Source organism: Micropterus dolomieu, linkage group LG14, assembly GCF_021292245.1.
Source record: "Micropterus dolomieu isolate WLL.071019.BEF.003 ecotype Adirondacks linkage group LG14, ASM2129224v1, whole genome shotgun sequence".
NCBI lineage: Eukaryota > Metazoa > Chordata > Actinopteri > Centrarchiformes > Centrarchidae > Micropterus > Micropterus dolomieu.
The window spans coordinates 15,620,190-15,637,001 of NC_060163.1; the positions used below are offsets into that span (position 1 = coordinate 15,620,190).

At 39.2% G+C, this 16,812-nt stretch overlaps 1 protein-coding gene across 2 annotated transcripts; it reads right to left on the reverse strand.

The window, feature by feature from the left end:
* Positions 1 to 8,595: 8,595 nt before the first annotated feature.
* Positions 8,596 to 13,825, reverse strand: LOC123983238 (ras-related protein Rab-5C-like). 2 transcript variants are annotated; one of them, XM_046069416.1, is made up of 6 exons: positions 13,674 to 13,825; positions 12,239 to 12,586; positions 10,876 to 11,027; positions 10,276 to 10,398; positions 10,075 to 10,168; positions 8,596 to 9,512 (listed from the first exon to the last, which is right to left on the reverse strand). In XM_046069416.1, the coding sequence occupies exons 2-6, from the start codon at positions 12,411 to 12,413 to the stop codon at positions 9,385 to 9,387; spliced, it is 672 nt and encodes a 223-aa protein (XP_045925372.1). In that variant the 5' UTR covers positions 12,414 to 12,586; positions 13,674 to 13,825; the 3' UTR covers positions 8,596 to 9,384. The 2 variants fall into 2 exon arrangements, with proteins under 2 accessions (XP_045925372.1, XP_045925373.1); XM_046069417.1 differs by having other exon boundaries at positions 12,239 to 12,582; positions 13,674 to 13,818.
* Between the last annotated feature and the right edge of the window lie 2,987 nt (positions 13,826 to 16,812).

Here is a 16,812-nt window from a genome sequence, read left to right on the forward strand (position 1 = left end):
TAGATGTTTCATTTTAGATAAGAGACCATTATTGTACCACATCACACATACTATCTCTATCAGCAGAAATCTCCAACCACAGAATGCAATCCAGATACCGTGTCCCTGTGCCCTTGGTATTTAATGACATTTCTTTCGGTCCAGGAAGATAGAATGAATCCATCAGAGCGAGGCATTTGGAAATGTCTGACTGTTTTCTGACTGTTTGAACTGGGCCAGTGGTTTCTCAAGCAAAAACACATTTACAGCAATAACACTAATCTGAAAACCCTTGTTGTTATGACAACCACACCATGCTAAAGCTAGGTTTTGGCCATTTTACCCGTTTCATTTGTTGCACAAATAAAAAAAGAAACAAATAATGTGGCAAACACGTAAAAGGTTTATTTTCAGGGCACATTTCCTATATTCTGCAAATCCCCTGCTCTAAACAGTCAATTTCAGTCAGGCTCTTGCACCATTATTATTCACAGAGGCCACATATGAAATTAGTTTCTTTTTTGACAGAACACATCTTGATTGACAGCTCAACAAATGAGAAATCATTTACTGTGAACAGAGCGGCCGCCTGCTTTTGGCAGAGATGCTGCCTGTCTCTGAGGCGAGTGTGTGTGTGTTTGTTCAACTGGCTTTAAAAGTGGATTTAATGGTCGGTCTGAGGCATCAAAACGACAATAGCAGGGCTGTCAGCCTAAAAGGCAGTTTGCAACATTTCCGGTGTAAAAATCTTTACATAGTTTTTATTACATGTTTACGTGTAGAGTCGGCTACAAACAGAATGCAAAGAAACCTTCAAGCAAACATATTCCTTCATTAGTGCTTCATGTCTCTGCTTAAAACACTCAATTAAAATTCAGACGAAATCTTATGCTTGACTCCTTGTTTGGATTTGCTCGTTGGGGGTAGAAATAATTCAGAGTGACACATAAAACACAAACTTATCATCCAATGGAAGTGTTTTTAAAGTTAGACTGTAACTTTTGCTGAACATCAGCCACTGTGGCCACAAGTGACAATCACAAGATATTGCTAAAACATATGTAACAGTAGCACAAGCAAAGAAGAGTCATCAAGTCAGTGGACACACTCAATAGTCTCAGTTACACATCAATAACTATCTACTATCTAATTTTTTGTAAGTTTAGCTAACATTAGCTACTGGTCATACCGGACCAAGAAAGGTTGTATCAGTAAAATCCCTGACTGTATGAGGAAGTGCATTTTTGGATTGGATTGGATTAATTGGAGAAAAGAGCTGGCAAAGCCACTAACCAACCTTTGTGGTGGCATAGGGCCCCGTGGCCAGCAGAGGGCCTCCTACAGTCACTACTTGCTAGTGGTGGAAGAAATTCACTGCAAAAAGAAACATAAAATAATAAAAAATTTAATTAAATACAGCTCTCTAGATTACACATCATAATAAGCATATTGGTTATTTAATTTAGTTATTCATTATGGAAAATCAGTTGCCCTGGTGGTATATTTAGATAATCTGCACTGAACATCTTAGTTTAGCCTTAGTTAGCCGTGCTGGTATTAACAGTGCTAACACTATACTTGCTAACATTCTAATGCACTAAATGCGACTTCACAACTTTTGCTAACTGCATTTTGGTGTAGTATTAGTACTCTAACATAGTATAGGATTAAATTGTTATTTTTATAGGGACATGGGTCTTTTTCAATTTACAGCCATTAGCTTATCTAGCTACATATTAACTATCTAACATTATCTATGAAGCTGTGCTGTTCACAACTGGTATTATAAAGCATTTAACTGAACAAATCCACATATGCATAATTTGCCCTCTTCACTGAAGGGCTAACAATAACGTACTCTTACCATTCCCTTTCCAGGAGCATTTTAAAGAACGTGGTTGGAAGACAGGTGGTGTAGCGTTACAATGATAACCTTCTGCATTTAAAAATTTAAGTCTTGTTGAAAAACAAGAGATGTCATTTCTGTGCCATTGTGAGAATGCAGGACAGTCAAGGGGGCCTCCAACAAAATTTCGATTTAACCGCGAAGGTCTAGGGCCAGCTCTGGTGAAGAATGTGTTATTTCTTCTCTCAAAATTTACATGAAGCGCATTTCCATCCAAGTCAAAATATTGCAAAAAAAAAAACGTTTTTATGCGTTTACGTTTTGGTGGGGTGGAGAAGTTGGTAAATCGATTAAAGTGCAACAGAAAGCGACTTAGTGAATGCATCACAGTATACATGGTGCATGTGACTTGTGACGAAAAATGACAATGGACGAAAACATCAGATCTGTGCAGTGTGACATAGTAGTAACAACTACATGAAACAAACACAAATGCCATGTTACCATCATGCTTTCCACACGTTTTTTCCATCAACTGGCACCTTCTTCTTCTGCAGTGGTTCAATTACACCTGATTATATCTCAAACCCAACTCATAGTCGCATGACAGCAGTGGATGGAATTTAGCTTTAATTTGGGGTCCAAGTGGGCTGGGAACCCGCGAATGCAAGGCATTGCTGTTCCCAGTACCAGCGGAGCTGGGAACCCTATTGTAATCGTTTTGGTTTTTATTACTATTATTCTTCCTTACATTTTCGCCTAATTCCGACTGCAGCCTAGATGGACGAAGTGCTACAGACGCGAAACTCACAGGGTAGGTTCAATTCAATTCAATTTTATTTATATAGCGGCAAATCACAACAACAGTTATCTCACAGCGCTTTTCATAAAAGAGCAGGTCTAGACCATACTCTGTGATGTTATTTACAGAAGCCCAACAATTCCCACCAAGAGCAAGCACTAGGCGACAGAGGCAAGGAAAAACTTCCTTTTAAGAGGCAGAAACCTCGAGCAGAACCATGGCTCAGGGTGGGCAGCCATCTGCCTCGACCGGTTGGGGGGGGGGGAGAGAGAGCGAGAGCGAGAGCGAGAGAGAGCGCGAGAGGGCAGGAGAGGAACAGAGAGAAAAAGAGAATGGATGGAAGGAGAGAGAGGGGAGGGAGGCAGCCTACACAATATACACTCACAGAGGTACAGACAGTAAAGGTGATGTTGCTATAGACTAAATGAAAAATGGTATAGATATGTATAGTAGTGTTAATGATAACAATCGTAATGTTAATGATTATAATAACAATAATAACAATAGGACTAGTAACAATAATTGTTGTAGCAGAGGGTGTCGAGCAAGAACACGGGGGCAGCAGGTGACCCGCAGCCACAGATCCAGAGTCCACAGCTCCAGAGCCAGAAACACCTGCAGGAAGTGATAGGAGGAGAGAGGAGAGAGACGAGAAAGCACAAGACTACCGGAAAGGGGAGAAGTTGTGTTAGTAACATGCAATAATGGGATGAGGTTGCATACAGAGGGAGAGAAAGTAGAGGAGAGAGGAGCTCAGTGCATCATAGGAAATCCCCCGGTAGTCTAGGCCTATAGCAGCATAACTAAGGGATGGTTCAGGACTCACCTGAGCCAGCCCTAACTATAAGCTTTATCAAAGAGGAAAGTCTTAAGGTTACTCTTAAATGTGGAGATGGTGTCTGCCTCCTGAACCCAAACTGGAACCTGGTTCCACAGGAGAGAATCTTGATAGCTGGACGCTCTGGCTCCTAGTCTACTTTTGGAGACTCTAGGAACCACAAGTAACCCTGCATTCTGGGAGCACAGTGCTCTGGTGGGGTAGTAAGGTACTATGAGCTCTTAAGATAAGATGGTGCCTGACCATTAAGAGCTTTGTAGGTAAGAAGAATGATTTTAAATTCTATTCTGGATTTTACTGGAAGCCAATGCAGAGAAGCTAAGACAGGAGAAATATGATCTCTTTTCCTGGTTCCTGTCAGAACACGTGCTGCAGCATTGTGGATCAGCTGAAGAGTCTTAATGGACTTTTTCGAGCAGCCTGATAATAAGGAATTGCAGTAATCCAGCCTAGAAGTAACAAATGCATGGACTAGTTTTTCTGCATCACTTTTAGACAGGATATTCCTGATTTTCACAATATTACGTAGGTGAAAAAAGGCGGTCCTTGAAATTTGCTTAATGTGAGACTTAAACGACATGTCCTGATCAAAGATAACTCCAAGATTCCTCACAGTGGTGCTGGAGGCCAGGGCGATGCCATCAAGGGAAACTATATCTTTAGATAATGCTTGGGCCCCAGAACAATAACTTCAGTTTTATCTGAGTTTAACATTAGAAAATTACAGGTCATCCAGGTTTTAATATTCTGAAGGCACATTTGAACTTTAGCTAACTGATTAGTTTCATCTGGCTTGATCGATAGATATAACTGAGTATCATCTGCATAACAATGAAAGTTTATGGAATATTTCCTGATTATATATGCTTCCTTTAGACAATATTAAGTGAAGAGGATTGGTCCGAGCACAGATCCTTGAGGAACTCCACGACTAACTTTGCCGTGCACGGAGGACTCATCGTTAACATGTACAAACTGAAATCGATCTGATAAATAGGGCTTAAACCAGCTTAGAGTGGTTCCTTTAATGCCAATGAAATGTTCCAGTCTCTGCAATAGGATCTGATGGTCAATGGTATCAAATGCAGCACTAAGATCTAATAAAACCAGTACAGAGACAAGCCCTTTGTCTGATGCAATAAGGAGGTCATTAGTAATTTTCACCAGTGCTGTCTCTGTGCTATGATGAGCTCTAAATCCTGACTGAAAATCCTCAAATAAACTATTGCTCTGTAGAAAGTCACACAGCTGTTCAGCAACTGCTTTCTCCAGGACCTTAGAGAGAAATGGAAGGTTAGATATAGGTCTATAGTTGGTTAAAACATCCAGATCAAGTGTGGGCTTTTTCAGAAGAGGTTTAATTACAGCTACTTTAAAGTACTGTGGTACATAACCTCTTGATAAAGATAGGTTGATCATAATAATAATCATAATAATCATATCTAGTATAGAAGTGCTGACTAAGGGTAAAACTTCTTCTTGGTGATAGACAGGTGTTCAAATACTTATTTGCAGCTGTATCATACAAATAAATAGTTAAAAAATCATACATTGTGATTTCTGGATTTTTTTTTTTAGATTATGTCTCTCACAGTGGACATGCACCTACGATGACAATTTCAGACCCCTCCATGATTTTGAAGTGGGAGAACTTGCAAAATAGCAGGGTGTTCAAATACTTATTTTCCTCACTGCATGCACGCGCACACGCACGCACGCACACACACACGCACACACACACCTCTAGGGGGTGCTACAAGGGGCACTTTCATATCGCTGTAACTCCCGCATACGAAGGCGGATATCAAAAATCTTATATCCACGCGTTCGGGGGATCGAGCTGAATCTCCTGGTATAGGCTATTTTTGCTACATCGCGAAAACTGGAAAACCTATTTTAATTAACTCCGCAAGTCCGATCGACACCAAACTTGGTACGGATAATCTCTGGACCAAGCTGAGGAAAGTTTGTAGAGGAAATTTTGATCCGACACAAAATGTCCCAATTATATGCTAAATAATATTTGAAATTATGTCATATCTTCGCTTTGGAATGGCCAATCGACACCAAATTTGGAGCAATAATGTGGGACGCCCCCCTGAGGGCCTGTGCAAACTTTGGTGCAACTAGGTTGGCGCTATTTAACCCGAAAAAACCATACCTATAACCACAAGTCACATTGACATGAAACTTGAGCCGAATTGTTCAGCATGGTCCCCTCACAACAGGCACCAAAGTTTACCCAAATATGCCCACAGGTGGCACTGTTATTGCAGATTAAACACGTGAAAAAAAATCCCATTGACTTACATGCATTTTATATCTCCAAAACCCCAAGTCCCATTGATACAAAATTTGGGTCATTTGTTCCCCATGGGGCCCTGATTACACCTGAAAAGTTTGGTGCAATTCGGCTTATAGGTGACGCTATAATCGAGGCTCAAATACCGTGGGAAAATCCCATTCATTTCAATGGGATTTGGGAACAAAAGTACATTTTGCCTCATAATGACGCGCCACTACATTGCACGTTTGGGGGATACTGCTGATTCGGTGGTATAAGACACGCCCCTTGAAAACTGAAAAACCTATTTTAATGAACTCCTCCGAAGCCACAAGTCCAATCGGCACCAAACTTGGCTTGGATAATCTCTGGACAAAGCTGATGAAAGTTTGTAGAGTAAATTTTGAAAGTTGAATCAACACCTCTCTAAAAGAGTTTCAGCAACAACTGAATATAACAACCTTCATGCAGGGAGGATGTATTGCATTTTAGCACTAGACTGCACTTGTTCTAGCACCTAATAAAAAGACATGAGTGTGTTCACAGAATTTTCACTATTTGTACTTAGCATTTCTGAAAGCTTAACAGACTCAGAACGACTCCTTTGCATGGATGCCATTTAATACATTATACAGTATACAGCTTTAACTAATACACTTAAAACCTCAAAGTGCTTAAAGCTCCTCTATTAAAAGGTCACTGTTCACCCCAACAAAGTGAACTGCAGCATTAACCCCGCTTTAAAATGAGCTCTGGAATAATAATCAGGTGAGCACAAATGAAGCATGGCAGCATTTTTTTTTCTCACCTTGCCAGTAATGAGTTTTTGCGTAGTCCACTTTCACACATGCACACAACCAAAATACTAAGACATACTGAATGTCTTCAAGCCTTTAAATCGTGGGTAAGAGTTTGTCCTTTACTTAACTTAAACATGTTAATATTTTAAGTTTGATATTCGATCATTAAAATAGTTGCAGATAAATTTTCCATCCATCCATCCATCCTCAACCGCTTATCCTGCGTACAGGGTCGCAGGGGGGGCTGGAGCCAATCCCAGCTGACTATGGGCGAAAGGCGGGGTACACCTTGGACAGGCCGCCTGTCCATCGCAGGGCCACACATAGACACACAACCGCTCGCACTCACATCCACACCTAAGGATGATTTCGGAGACACCAATTAACCTAGCCTGCATGTCTTTGGATGGTGGGAGGAAGCCGGAGAACCCGGAGAGAACCCACGTGGACACGGGGAGAACATGCAAACTCCACACAGAAAGGCCGGGGCAAACGGGGTTTGAACCCACGACCGTCTTGCTGTGAGGCGACAGTGCTAACCAATGCACACGGCGCCGCCCGCAGATTAATTTTAGTTTTTAAAATTTATTTTAATTATTTAATCTACTAATTGTGTCAGCTGAATTAATGTTTTTTTCTACATACTTTTATCAGGAAATATTGACCACATGTAAATTAATAACCACACATGCACACAAGATTAACCCATTTGTGACAAGGCTTTAAGTGTAATGCTGCCATCTAGTGGTTGGAACTGTTTGCAGTTTCTGTTGTCTGATTATTTCTGCTGGCTGCACATTTTAGAAATTTTATGATTTGAAATCTGCATCACAGAACTTGAGGCCAAAAATCACATTCAGACATTTGTTAGTAAGTGGATTCCTAATTACGGATCTGGTCTCAGCATTTGCCCAAGCTCTGATCAGAGAGAATAAACAAAACTTTAGAACAACAGAAAGTAAGGTCTTTGTTCCAGGTCAGTACATTCATTTGAAGCAAAAAAGCTGCTGTTATTTGTACAAAATGCTGGACTGTGTTAAAGCCTCTTTGTGTTCCTGGGAGAAATGTGAGAGGCAGGATGACAAGATGAAGACTAGCCTTGAGGAGAAGGCAGGGACACAACTGGACATAGCTTGTGTGATCATTATATAGAGTCAAACATATGTATTTAGCAAAACAATAGATTTTCAAAGATGAGCAAGATCAGTCTGGAGCAATTCTGGTGATGAATCGCACCTTGTGGCAGCCATATTTTGTATAAACACACATGCTTTATATTTTTCTTCTTTTACAAAATGTCTTCCGATTAGGGAAGAAAGTGAAAAGAAAATGTAAGACAGTTAATCTTGTTGTTACGAAATACTTACTACCTTGCATTGCTGTATGCACACTCACAGTTTTACATACTAGACATGCATACTAGTAAACTACACTTACTGACACTTGCATCAGCATGTCATATGAAGAATTTAAAAGGCCACATTGACCCAAATATAAGTCCTGATTATACTGTAAGATGAACCCCTGAACACTCGTTTAGATTTTTGATAACACTGCGAACTCAATAAAGGCAAATATATATTGACATCTTTTATATAATCTTTTTTTTTAAATCATCAAGCTTAAATAGAAATATTAGTTAGGAAATCAATAAAAAAGAAATCTTTTAAAATAATGGTATTTTCCAATTCAAATGTATAATCCAAAAGAGAATAATGACATAAATCTTGAGTCAATAAAAAAGACTGCTGAGTGCGCAACAACATAATCTCTGCTTCTTCAAATGTAATTCCAAGGGGGGGGGGGGGCACAACAACAATGTCTTATATTTGGGCCAACACGGTCTCTTGCAAATCTAAAAACCTTTTTTTTTTTTTGTAGCCATGGACGCTGTACTGCTTCTTCCACCAAGTCAGGCCAGAAAGGTTTGAACCCACCAGGCAGCCAAACTGCACTGGCAACAGACTTACAAACACAAGCGCAAATAATCATCGGAAATGTCCTCCAATGCCATACCGTTCCACTGCAAAACAACTCAAAACAAAATGAATCTTGAATGTTATTTATTACTTATTCTTTTTTTAAATTTACAAGTTATTTTCATATTTCTCTTAAAAAAGGCTAACAACTCTCTGGTGTTACATATATCAGTACACAATGAATGCAAGCAACTGCATTTTGTTGCACAGTCCAGAAACACCCTCAGACGTGTAGCCTATTAAATCATGATCTGCTTGAAAAAGAAAAGTCTAGAGCTTTCCTTATAACTGTGTAATATCCAGGTCTGTAAAAAGAATATAATGCTGGGATCTAAATTGCAATAAGACAAAAAACTTTTAAGATTGATGGCTCTGTCATTTGCAGTTTCAGCATTAGTAGTTGGGTATTTGTTTCTTTCATAATGATGATCAATGTAGAGGGAAACTGCCAATATACATGTATGTGTATTTATTATACACATACATAAAGACACACACTCAAACACATAGGGGAAAATGGCAAACAACCTCAGCATCACCCATCAAAAAAGATTATTTAAGACAGAATTCAATCAACTGAGACAGAGGCTGAAGATGAGGGAGGTAGATAGATACACGGGGGGTAGGGAGACAGAAGAGAAGTAGGGAGGGATCTTGGTAATTCCCTCTAGCTTATGATTCTTTTAAAAAAAAAGTTCCTTAAATCAAAGAGGGTCCAGATAATCTCATCTGTAATCTCAGTTTAAGTGCAGGGGTGGCGAGTGGCTCTGCCCTCTCCTGCCTCTCGGTTTTAGCTACGTGCTGTCCTTTAAACGATGTTCAGGGCTCGCTTACTAAGTTCATTGTTTTGTACTTGCTAATTGCCTCCGCCGCAGCACCGGCTGCTGCGGCCCTGAGGAGCAGCTTCTTGTAGATCGACTCCTGTCCTGGTCCGGCCCCCTTGTCCAGCTCCACCCTGAGGATCGTTCTTCGGTAGCTTCTTTGCTACAGGGACAGGATCACAGATGTTTAAATATTGCTAATTTAGAGCGAGTAGAGTTTTGAGTTAAGATACAAAACAAAGGTTACAATGGTCTATTCAATTAAACCTTTGTCACTCAACGTTTTCTATGGAGTCCAGCAGGTGTCACAATGAAAAACAAAGTGAACTAATTAATAATAATAATTAATTAATTTGTTGGAACAACCTAATATCTTAATGGTTAAGACCTATAATATACAACCATTGCTGCATGTTATAACCCAAGTGAAATAGTAAAAAAAATTTCTAATTAATGAAAAGTTATTATAGCCGTAATAACTGAAGTTGCAAACTTCAAAGTTACTGGTCTCTCCAGAGAATTCGGTTGAAGCTCTCTCTTGCAGGTCTAATCAGGAGTGATGTAGTTTCTTTTGATTTTGACGAAGCAACGTGGACATCTGTCCGATTTAGCCCGTTAAACAAAGTTTTGTTATCATTGACAACAATTGTCAACTTTGCCACGGAGATAAAGGTGTGGTAAAGTAAAGTGTTGCCTGAGATTTGACTCAACAGAAAAGCACTTACCAATAGCCATGAAAATTTCATTGACATTCATGGCAGTCTTGGCTGAAGTCTCCATGAAGAGTAGACTGTTGTCATCAGCGTATGCTTGTGCCTCCTAAGAACACAATTCAGATATTTAGGATAATATTAGACATTTACAGCAATGACAAGAATATCTGAAATCATTTGCTGAACATGCAAAAGTGATTTATATTTTCATACCTGAAGTTCCACAGCTCTCTTGTTTGCGATGTCTGCCTTGTTTCCAGCCAAGGCAATCACTATGTTGGGACTGGCTTGTCTCTGAAGCTCCTTCACCCAGTTTTTCGCTCGTACAAAGGTATCCTAATCGAGAAACAAACTTTATTCATACGGATCTCACTCAAGTACGTATATTTACATGGCAACTATATTTAGCCTTGGTGGAACATTTTACCCTATGTACATAGAGGCTGATCAACACCTGAAGCTGAAGATATGACCTCAAAACACCCACATATCACCAACATGTCTACTTTTAGACTACATTGAAGTGTCTTGTATCCTCAAGTTATTCTTGCAGTACTGCTCTACGTTGTAACACCGCAATATGCTTCCCTTAGATATTCTACAATACAAAATTACCTCGTTTTCGACATTGCTTTGTTAAAAACTTCTGAATTTAGTTGTCTTTTACTGTCTCAAGCAATAATACAGAAAACCTTTAAAGTACAACTAAAAGTAAAAGTAAAAAAGTCACTACTTAAACAACAACCTATCTAAGTTCATCATGTTGCTACTAACTGATAAGTCCCCCATTGTTGTCCTAAAGGTGAAACCTACTGTGTTGGTAATGTCATAGACCACAATGGCCGCCTGAGCGCCTCTGTAGTACATTGGAGCCAGGCTGTGGTAGCGCTCTTGACCAGCTGTGTCCCAGATCTCAAACTTCACAGTGGTGTCGTCCAGACAGACAGTCTGTGTGAGGAAGGCAGCTGAGAAAGACAATGAAGATCAGGGTAACAGTAATGTATCGGGGTCCATCTTCCCTGTTCATGTATGCAGTGAGTGAATGCTTAGCAGCTGTATCTCACTTCAGATCAGCTTGGACAAAAACTCCATGGCTCACAAAAGGTATCAGTGTCAATCTGTGGCTGTTAGACCTGCTGAGGTGTGGAATCTGACTCAGATCATTAAATGAAACATGCCACCATTTTTGAGCAATGAAGTTCCATCTTGACCTTGGGAACAGCATGTGCAAAAATATAACCTCAATTTGAAGATCAACATGTGGTTGAAAGCTTTAAAAAAAATAAATATAAAAAAAGGTAGTAAGAAGATCTTTAACCTGAGATTGCTTTTTCACACGTGCCACTTTTTTCTTTTAATGAAAAAGGCATTTTAAAGACAGAAATCTGAGTTGTTGTTTTTTTATTTATTTACATTTTTTTAATTTAATATTTACATTTCATAACAGTCTGTAGTGGCAATAAAGCATAGACCTTTCTAACATTAGTGCACTGTTGTATTTATTGAACTAGAAATGGAACAAAGCCCCTAACATGGAAAATGCTTGTCCAATGCTTTACATTTATTGATTTAGCTGACGCTTTTATCCAAAACAACTTACAATTGCTATACATGTCAGAGGTCGCACGCCTCTGGAGCAACAACACAACAAAGTCATGTGTCTTAACCACAGTTCCATTACCACCCCATGCTTTATTTAATGAACTAATAATGAACTTTAATGAACCTACAATGGGGTTACATATCGAACATCAATCCTTTATTGGTACTGACCAAAATGTGTGTGTAACACAAACTATCTACAACGGTCAAATAAGAAAAACTGGAAGAGACAGTTTTGTCAAATCTGTAATCTTTGGTGGTGATGTCGCAGTGGATAAAAATACCTTTAACTTGGGTTTGATTTCCACTGCGACACATCTACCAATGTGTCCCTGTACAAGATACTTAGCCCCTAGTTGCTCCTCAGGCATGCAAACTCTAACGCATATAGCAATTCGCTTCGAATAAAAGCGTCAGCTAAATGACTAAATGTAAATCTCCTTTATAGTATTGATACCTTTCAATCAATATTTATCCTTCAAGTACACACAATCTATTTACTGAGACACTCTAACCCCCCTTTTAGCAAAATTCACTTCTCAAAAAAATCTAGAAACATGTTTTTGTCTCTTACCTCCAATGGTGCTCTCCTGGAATTCATGGAACTGGCCTTTGACAAACCGCAGCACTAAGCTGGACTTGCCCACCGCCGATTCCCCCAACAGAACCAGTTTGAACTGGCAGATTTTGTTTGCCACTGTGGCACCATTAGGCCTTGTTGATCCTCCACCGCGCCCAGCCATTGACATAGACGGAGACTTGTTATGGATGAGATGGGCTAAAACTAAACCTTAGAGGTGTAAAGATGGGAGCCGAGTCTGGACACACAGGCACTGATGGTGAGCGAGGTCAGAAACCGAACACCCAGTGGGAAGAGCCTGATCGTGATCGCAGTGGTGAAGTGACTTGTGAACCGGTCTACCTTAAATAAAAAACAGGGGTGAAAAAAAAAAAAAAAACAATCAATGGATCTACCTCTGAGAACACTTACACTAAACAAAATTATGCATTAACAAAGTTGTTTTTTTTACTGTTGCAGATCTACATTTATATCAATATCTGATTTGATCAAAAGAACCTATCTCATATCTTGAAAAATTATTTTTCACCATCTATTAATCACCTGGATACTTTGTCAGATAATAAATCATGACAAAGAGAGGCTACTCATTTAGTATAAAATCATTATATGATTATGTTATATAATTATTTCAGTAATCTTTCAAGAAAAACATTACCTACTTCCAGCTTCTTAAATGTCAGGATGTGCTGCTTTTTTTTGTTTCATATATGAAACTAAAAATAGGTTAACTGTAAATCCGTGTTGTTTTGCACTGATGGTTGGTCTGAAAAATGTCACTTTGGGGAATCAGAATGAGCATTTTCCACAATTTTCTGAAATTTTATGATGAAAAAGGTTGGATTAATCAATTGAGAAAATAATCTGCAGACTAATTGATAGTGGAAAAATTTGCAGCCCCATTCATTTTTATTTCATTATAGTTGTTTTTAGTTCATTCTGATATTTACCCAAGAACATTTATTTCATGTCACTTGTCATGACCTTGTAGTTGTCAGCAGGCACCAAAATACCTAACACTATTTACGATAAGACGTTATGAGTTATATTAACGTTACGACGAAATGTTTATGAACGGACAGACACTTTAAAAGGTTTCACAGCTGATCGCGACACACATTTCTTAAATTGCCTCGACAGTTTTAAACTGTCATCTTTTGGACTCATTTATGAACAAAGTGTAGCGAATAGATAAGATATATTTATTTTAATTTCAAACACAACAATGACATCCTCCAAACAAACTAATTAAGTTACATCACAGAACCGGCTTAACCTGCTGATCTTAACTTTTACTGTATAACCCAAAAACAGAACCAGCTGTAAGTTAGCTGCGAGGCTAAAGCTCATCTAACGACGAGAGCAATGCTAACGTCAACTAACACGAAAAAACGGCAAAAGGAAACAAATAACACGTCAGCGTTCTTACCAGCAACGAAAATGAATATTCACCCCGTCCTGTGAATAGTAAATGATAACCGTGTTGTTCCTCGTTAACAACGTTTTCTCTTAAAACACTTTCAGGTTCAGTAAAATATACGCTTCCGCCTTGAGTAACAAAAACACTTCCTGGTTTCGTCATATGATGCAATGTCACAACCAATCAGATGGCCGAAGAGTGGGCTGTCAGAGGAGAGTCAATCAACTGTTAAAATATTTGACAACATTGTTGAAGCTAAACATTCATGCCAATAAAGCATTTATTGGCAAAGCACAGGGCCGGTGTTCTGACGATATATGCTGCCTTGTCGAAAAATGCTACCATAGCGCAACAAAATGCTACTCTTTACCAATCCCATAAAGTTATAGTATTATGACATCTTCTGTTTTTTTTTATTACATTGTAATATAATTTCAGGGGTAGACTAATATCCCCTATCAAATTAATGCTCCCACTACAGAATCATTTTATTTTGCACCACTGCTCACTCCATGTGTACTGTAAGGAGATGGGGGACATGTTGAAATACTATATTATGCCATCTTTATTTAACATATCAGGGGTAGCGTATTCTGATAGACTAATAATGATTTTTTGTTTTGATATTGCTGATATAGCCACTGTCTCGACGGTATGCCCAACAGCAAGGTTGCACAGATTTATGGGCGTGGAAACAGACCACGCTTGTGGGTCATACGCATGCGCAGAACCGCTAAGTAGCACATCTCGATAGGTAGCATAAATCGACAGAATACAGGTGCACCTCGCGCTGTGAGTCCAGACAGTTGTGACGAGTCGTTTTGTAGTTTTGCAATATAAACATCTAAAACCTGAGGCGCAGCCGCTTGCTCTGTTTGGGACTGTGAGCTGCTGAAGTTAACGTGTGTGGATTTGTGGAGAGTGATTTCCAGTTGGTTTCAGGTTTCACATGCAACATGCAGTTTGTGCACTGTGTCGGTCAAACGGTCTAAAGGGGATCATTCCAGCGGAGCAATAACGTAATGCAAAGCAGAGTATAGGACAGGTAGAATTAAAAAATATTATGAGTTATAATTAAGTAATGACGTGAGTCTCTTTTTATTACGTCTCTTAATATTACAACTTTTTTTTCGACATGTCACAGAACACAGATATGTGGGAGATTCTGAATGTGCACTGCAGAAAGTTTTGAACATGAGCAGAAAACCTGCTTTTAAAGCTATTAAAGTCCAGGAATATATAACTTTAATTAAAATGAACTTATTTGAGGTAAAAAGGTGCCACATGCTCAACCCCTGAATCATGCTTGCAGGTGTGCTGACTCAGCAGGGATTTTATTAAATTATAAAAGTTGATCTACAGGAGAAATATAGGCTGTTTAAAAGCAATAGCTACAGAATTCCTGAAAGCCTCACTGCATTATATTCTATAGCCTACATTTATTATTTTGAATTGTCACCTGCTGCCTGTTGACAAGTATGCGGATCACACTTAGGCTATTCATTATTTGCTATGATTAGTGACGTGGCTTTTCATCTATGCTAAAATTGTGAGTTTGGCTGCTGAACGTTTAAAACAATTCTTGAGGATAGGGGAGCGATGGCCCCAATCCCTGAGGTGGACTTTTTAGGGTTGGGCATGGGGGGGCGCCAATTTAAAATCTCACCTATAGGGCGCTAACATTAGGTGCGTTTGACTTCATGCAGCGCTGCGCAGCGCTGACTTAACGTTATGCATGCTGGAGTTAATAAAATAAGGCATGCTGGTTAGAAATTGTGTCCGACTTTCGCCGGCGCTGCAAAACGTCACCATGTCACATGACATTAAAACCTCACGGGAGCAAGGCGGCTGCAAGCGCCGAGTGCGGCTGCACCAACTTGGAACCACACTTTTGCCTGGTCTCCCAGCATTTTACTTTTCATCAATCATTGATCTCAGCTCACAGTAAGCTCATGCAGGTAGAATGTGTCCAAATTGACGGCGCCATTTTAAATCTTCATTTTTGCTTTTTTATGGTTATAGTTTTATACTTTATTTTGGTTTTATCAATGTATTTGCCTGATTAATTAATTTGCTGCTTGGACTATGTAATGTATTTTTGACAGATGCAATGATGATGCAGTGCCACTGTTTGTGACCTAATTGAAAAAGATGAGCAAAAAAAAAAAAAAAATCTTTTTATGGATTATCATCATCACTATATCATAACAGGAATAAACTGAAAGAAGCTGAAGAATGTCCCTCACAAGCCTGTCTTTTCAAGAACAGGGTCAGGTATTTAATCAGCCAAATAATTAAAATCACCTGTTTGGGTGTACCATGTGCAGGGCCTTTAATGTTTTGGGGGTTTGGAGACTAAAAATATCATGTGACCCAATCTGTGGTAGTCTTCAGCCTTCGTTGTGCTATGTGTTCAGTTAAAATGCTGGACTTACGCAAAAACTGCAATCAGTGGTTGGCCCCGGACTCTCAATGATGGCTGATTGGTGTGTGTGTGTTTGTGTGTGAGAGCGTTTAGAATTCAAGGTAACTTGCAGATACAACTAGCTTAAGGATTTCCGCAATCTGTGTTTAAATCATCCTCACAAAACATCAGAGCCTAATGTGGCGCAAGGGTTAGGGTTTAAGTCAAGTCTCAGGTGAACCAAAAATAAATAAATAAAACAGGAAGTAAAGGCTGGGGGAGTTGCTCAGTGTTGGCAGAGTCAAAAGTTTGTCTGACTGTGTAGCAGGATTGTATTAGTTGTTGAAGTTGCTTGACTTTTATTGGCCAGAACAAAAGTATTTCCAGTCTATTTTTCCCCCCAGAATACCACACCAACAATTAGATTAGTGTTGTTTTGGAAAACCATCAGAAATGTATTAAATAAGTGATGCATAAGAAGTGACAAAAAGGACAAACATTGCTAATGGTTGATCTTTATTATGACTATACTAATGCAACACATGAGAGTCGATTATTCAGTCGCTGGAAGATGTGTTGCATGACGTTCATTTATCCGTTGCACAGATTACGACTGCAGCAAGTGGCAGATATACCACAAAGATTTGGTATCATGCACTCATTTGCTTCCATGCAACCCTGGAAGAAGCTTCCAGGTGTGAAAACATGAGAAAATACATGGATTATCAAACACCTTCTACAAGT

Coding starts and splice junctions, on each gene's coding strand:
- LOC123983238 (XM_046069416.1), bottom strand. CDS start 12,413: ATGTCAATGGCTGGGCGCGGTGGAGGATCAACAAGGCCTAATGGTGCC. Junction 11,028..12,238: donor CCAGGAGAGCACCATTGGAG/GTAAGAGACAAA, acceptor TGTCTTTCTCAG/CTGCCTTCCTCACACAGACT. Junction 9,513..10,074: donor TGAAATTTTCATGGCTATTG/GTAAGTGCTTTT, acceptor CTGTCCCTGTAG/CAAAGAAGCTACCGAAGAAC.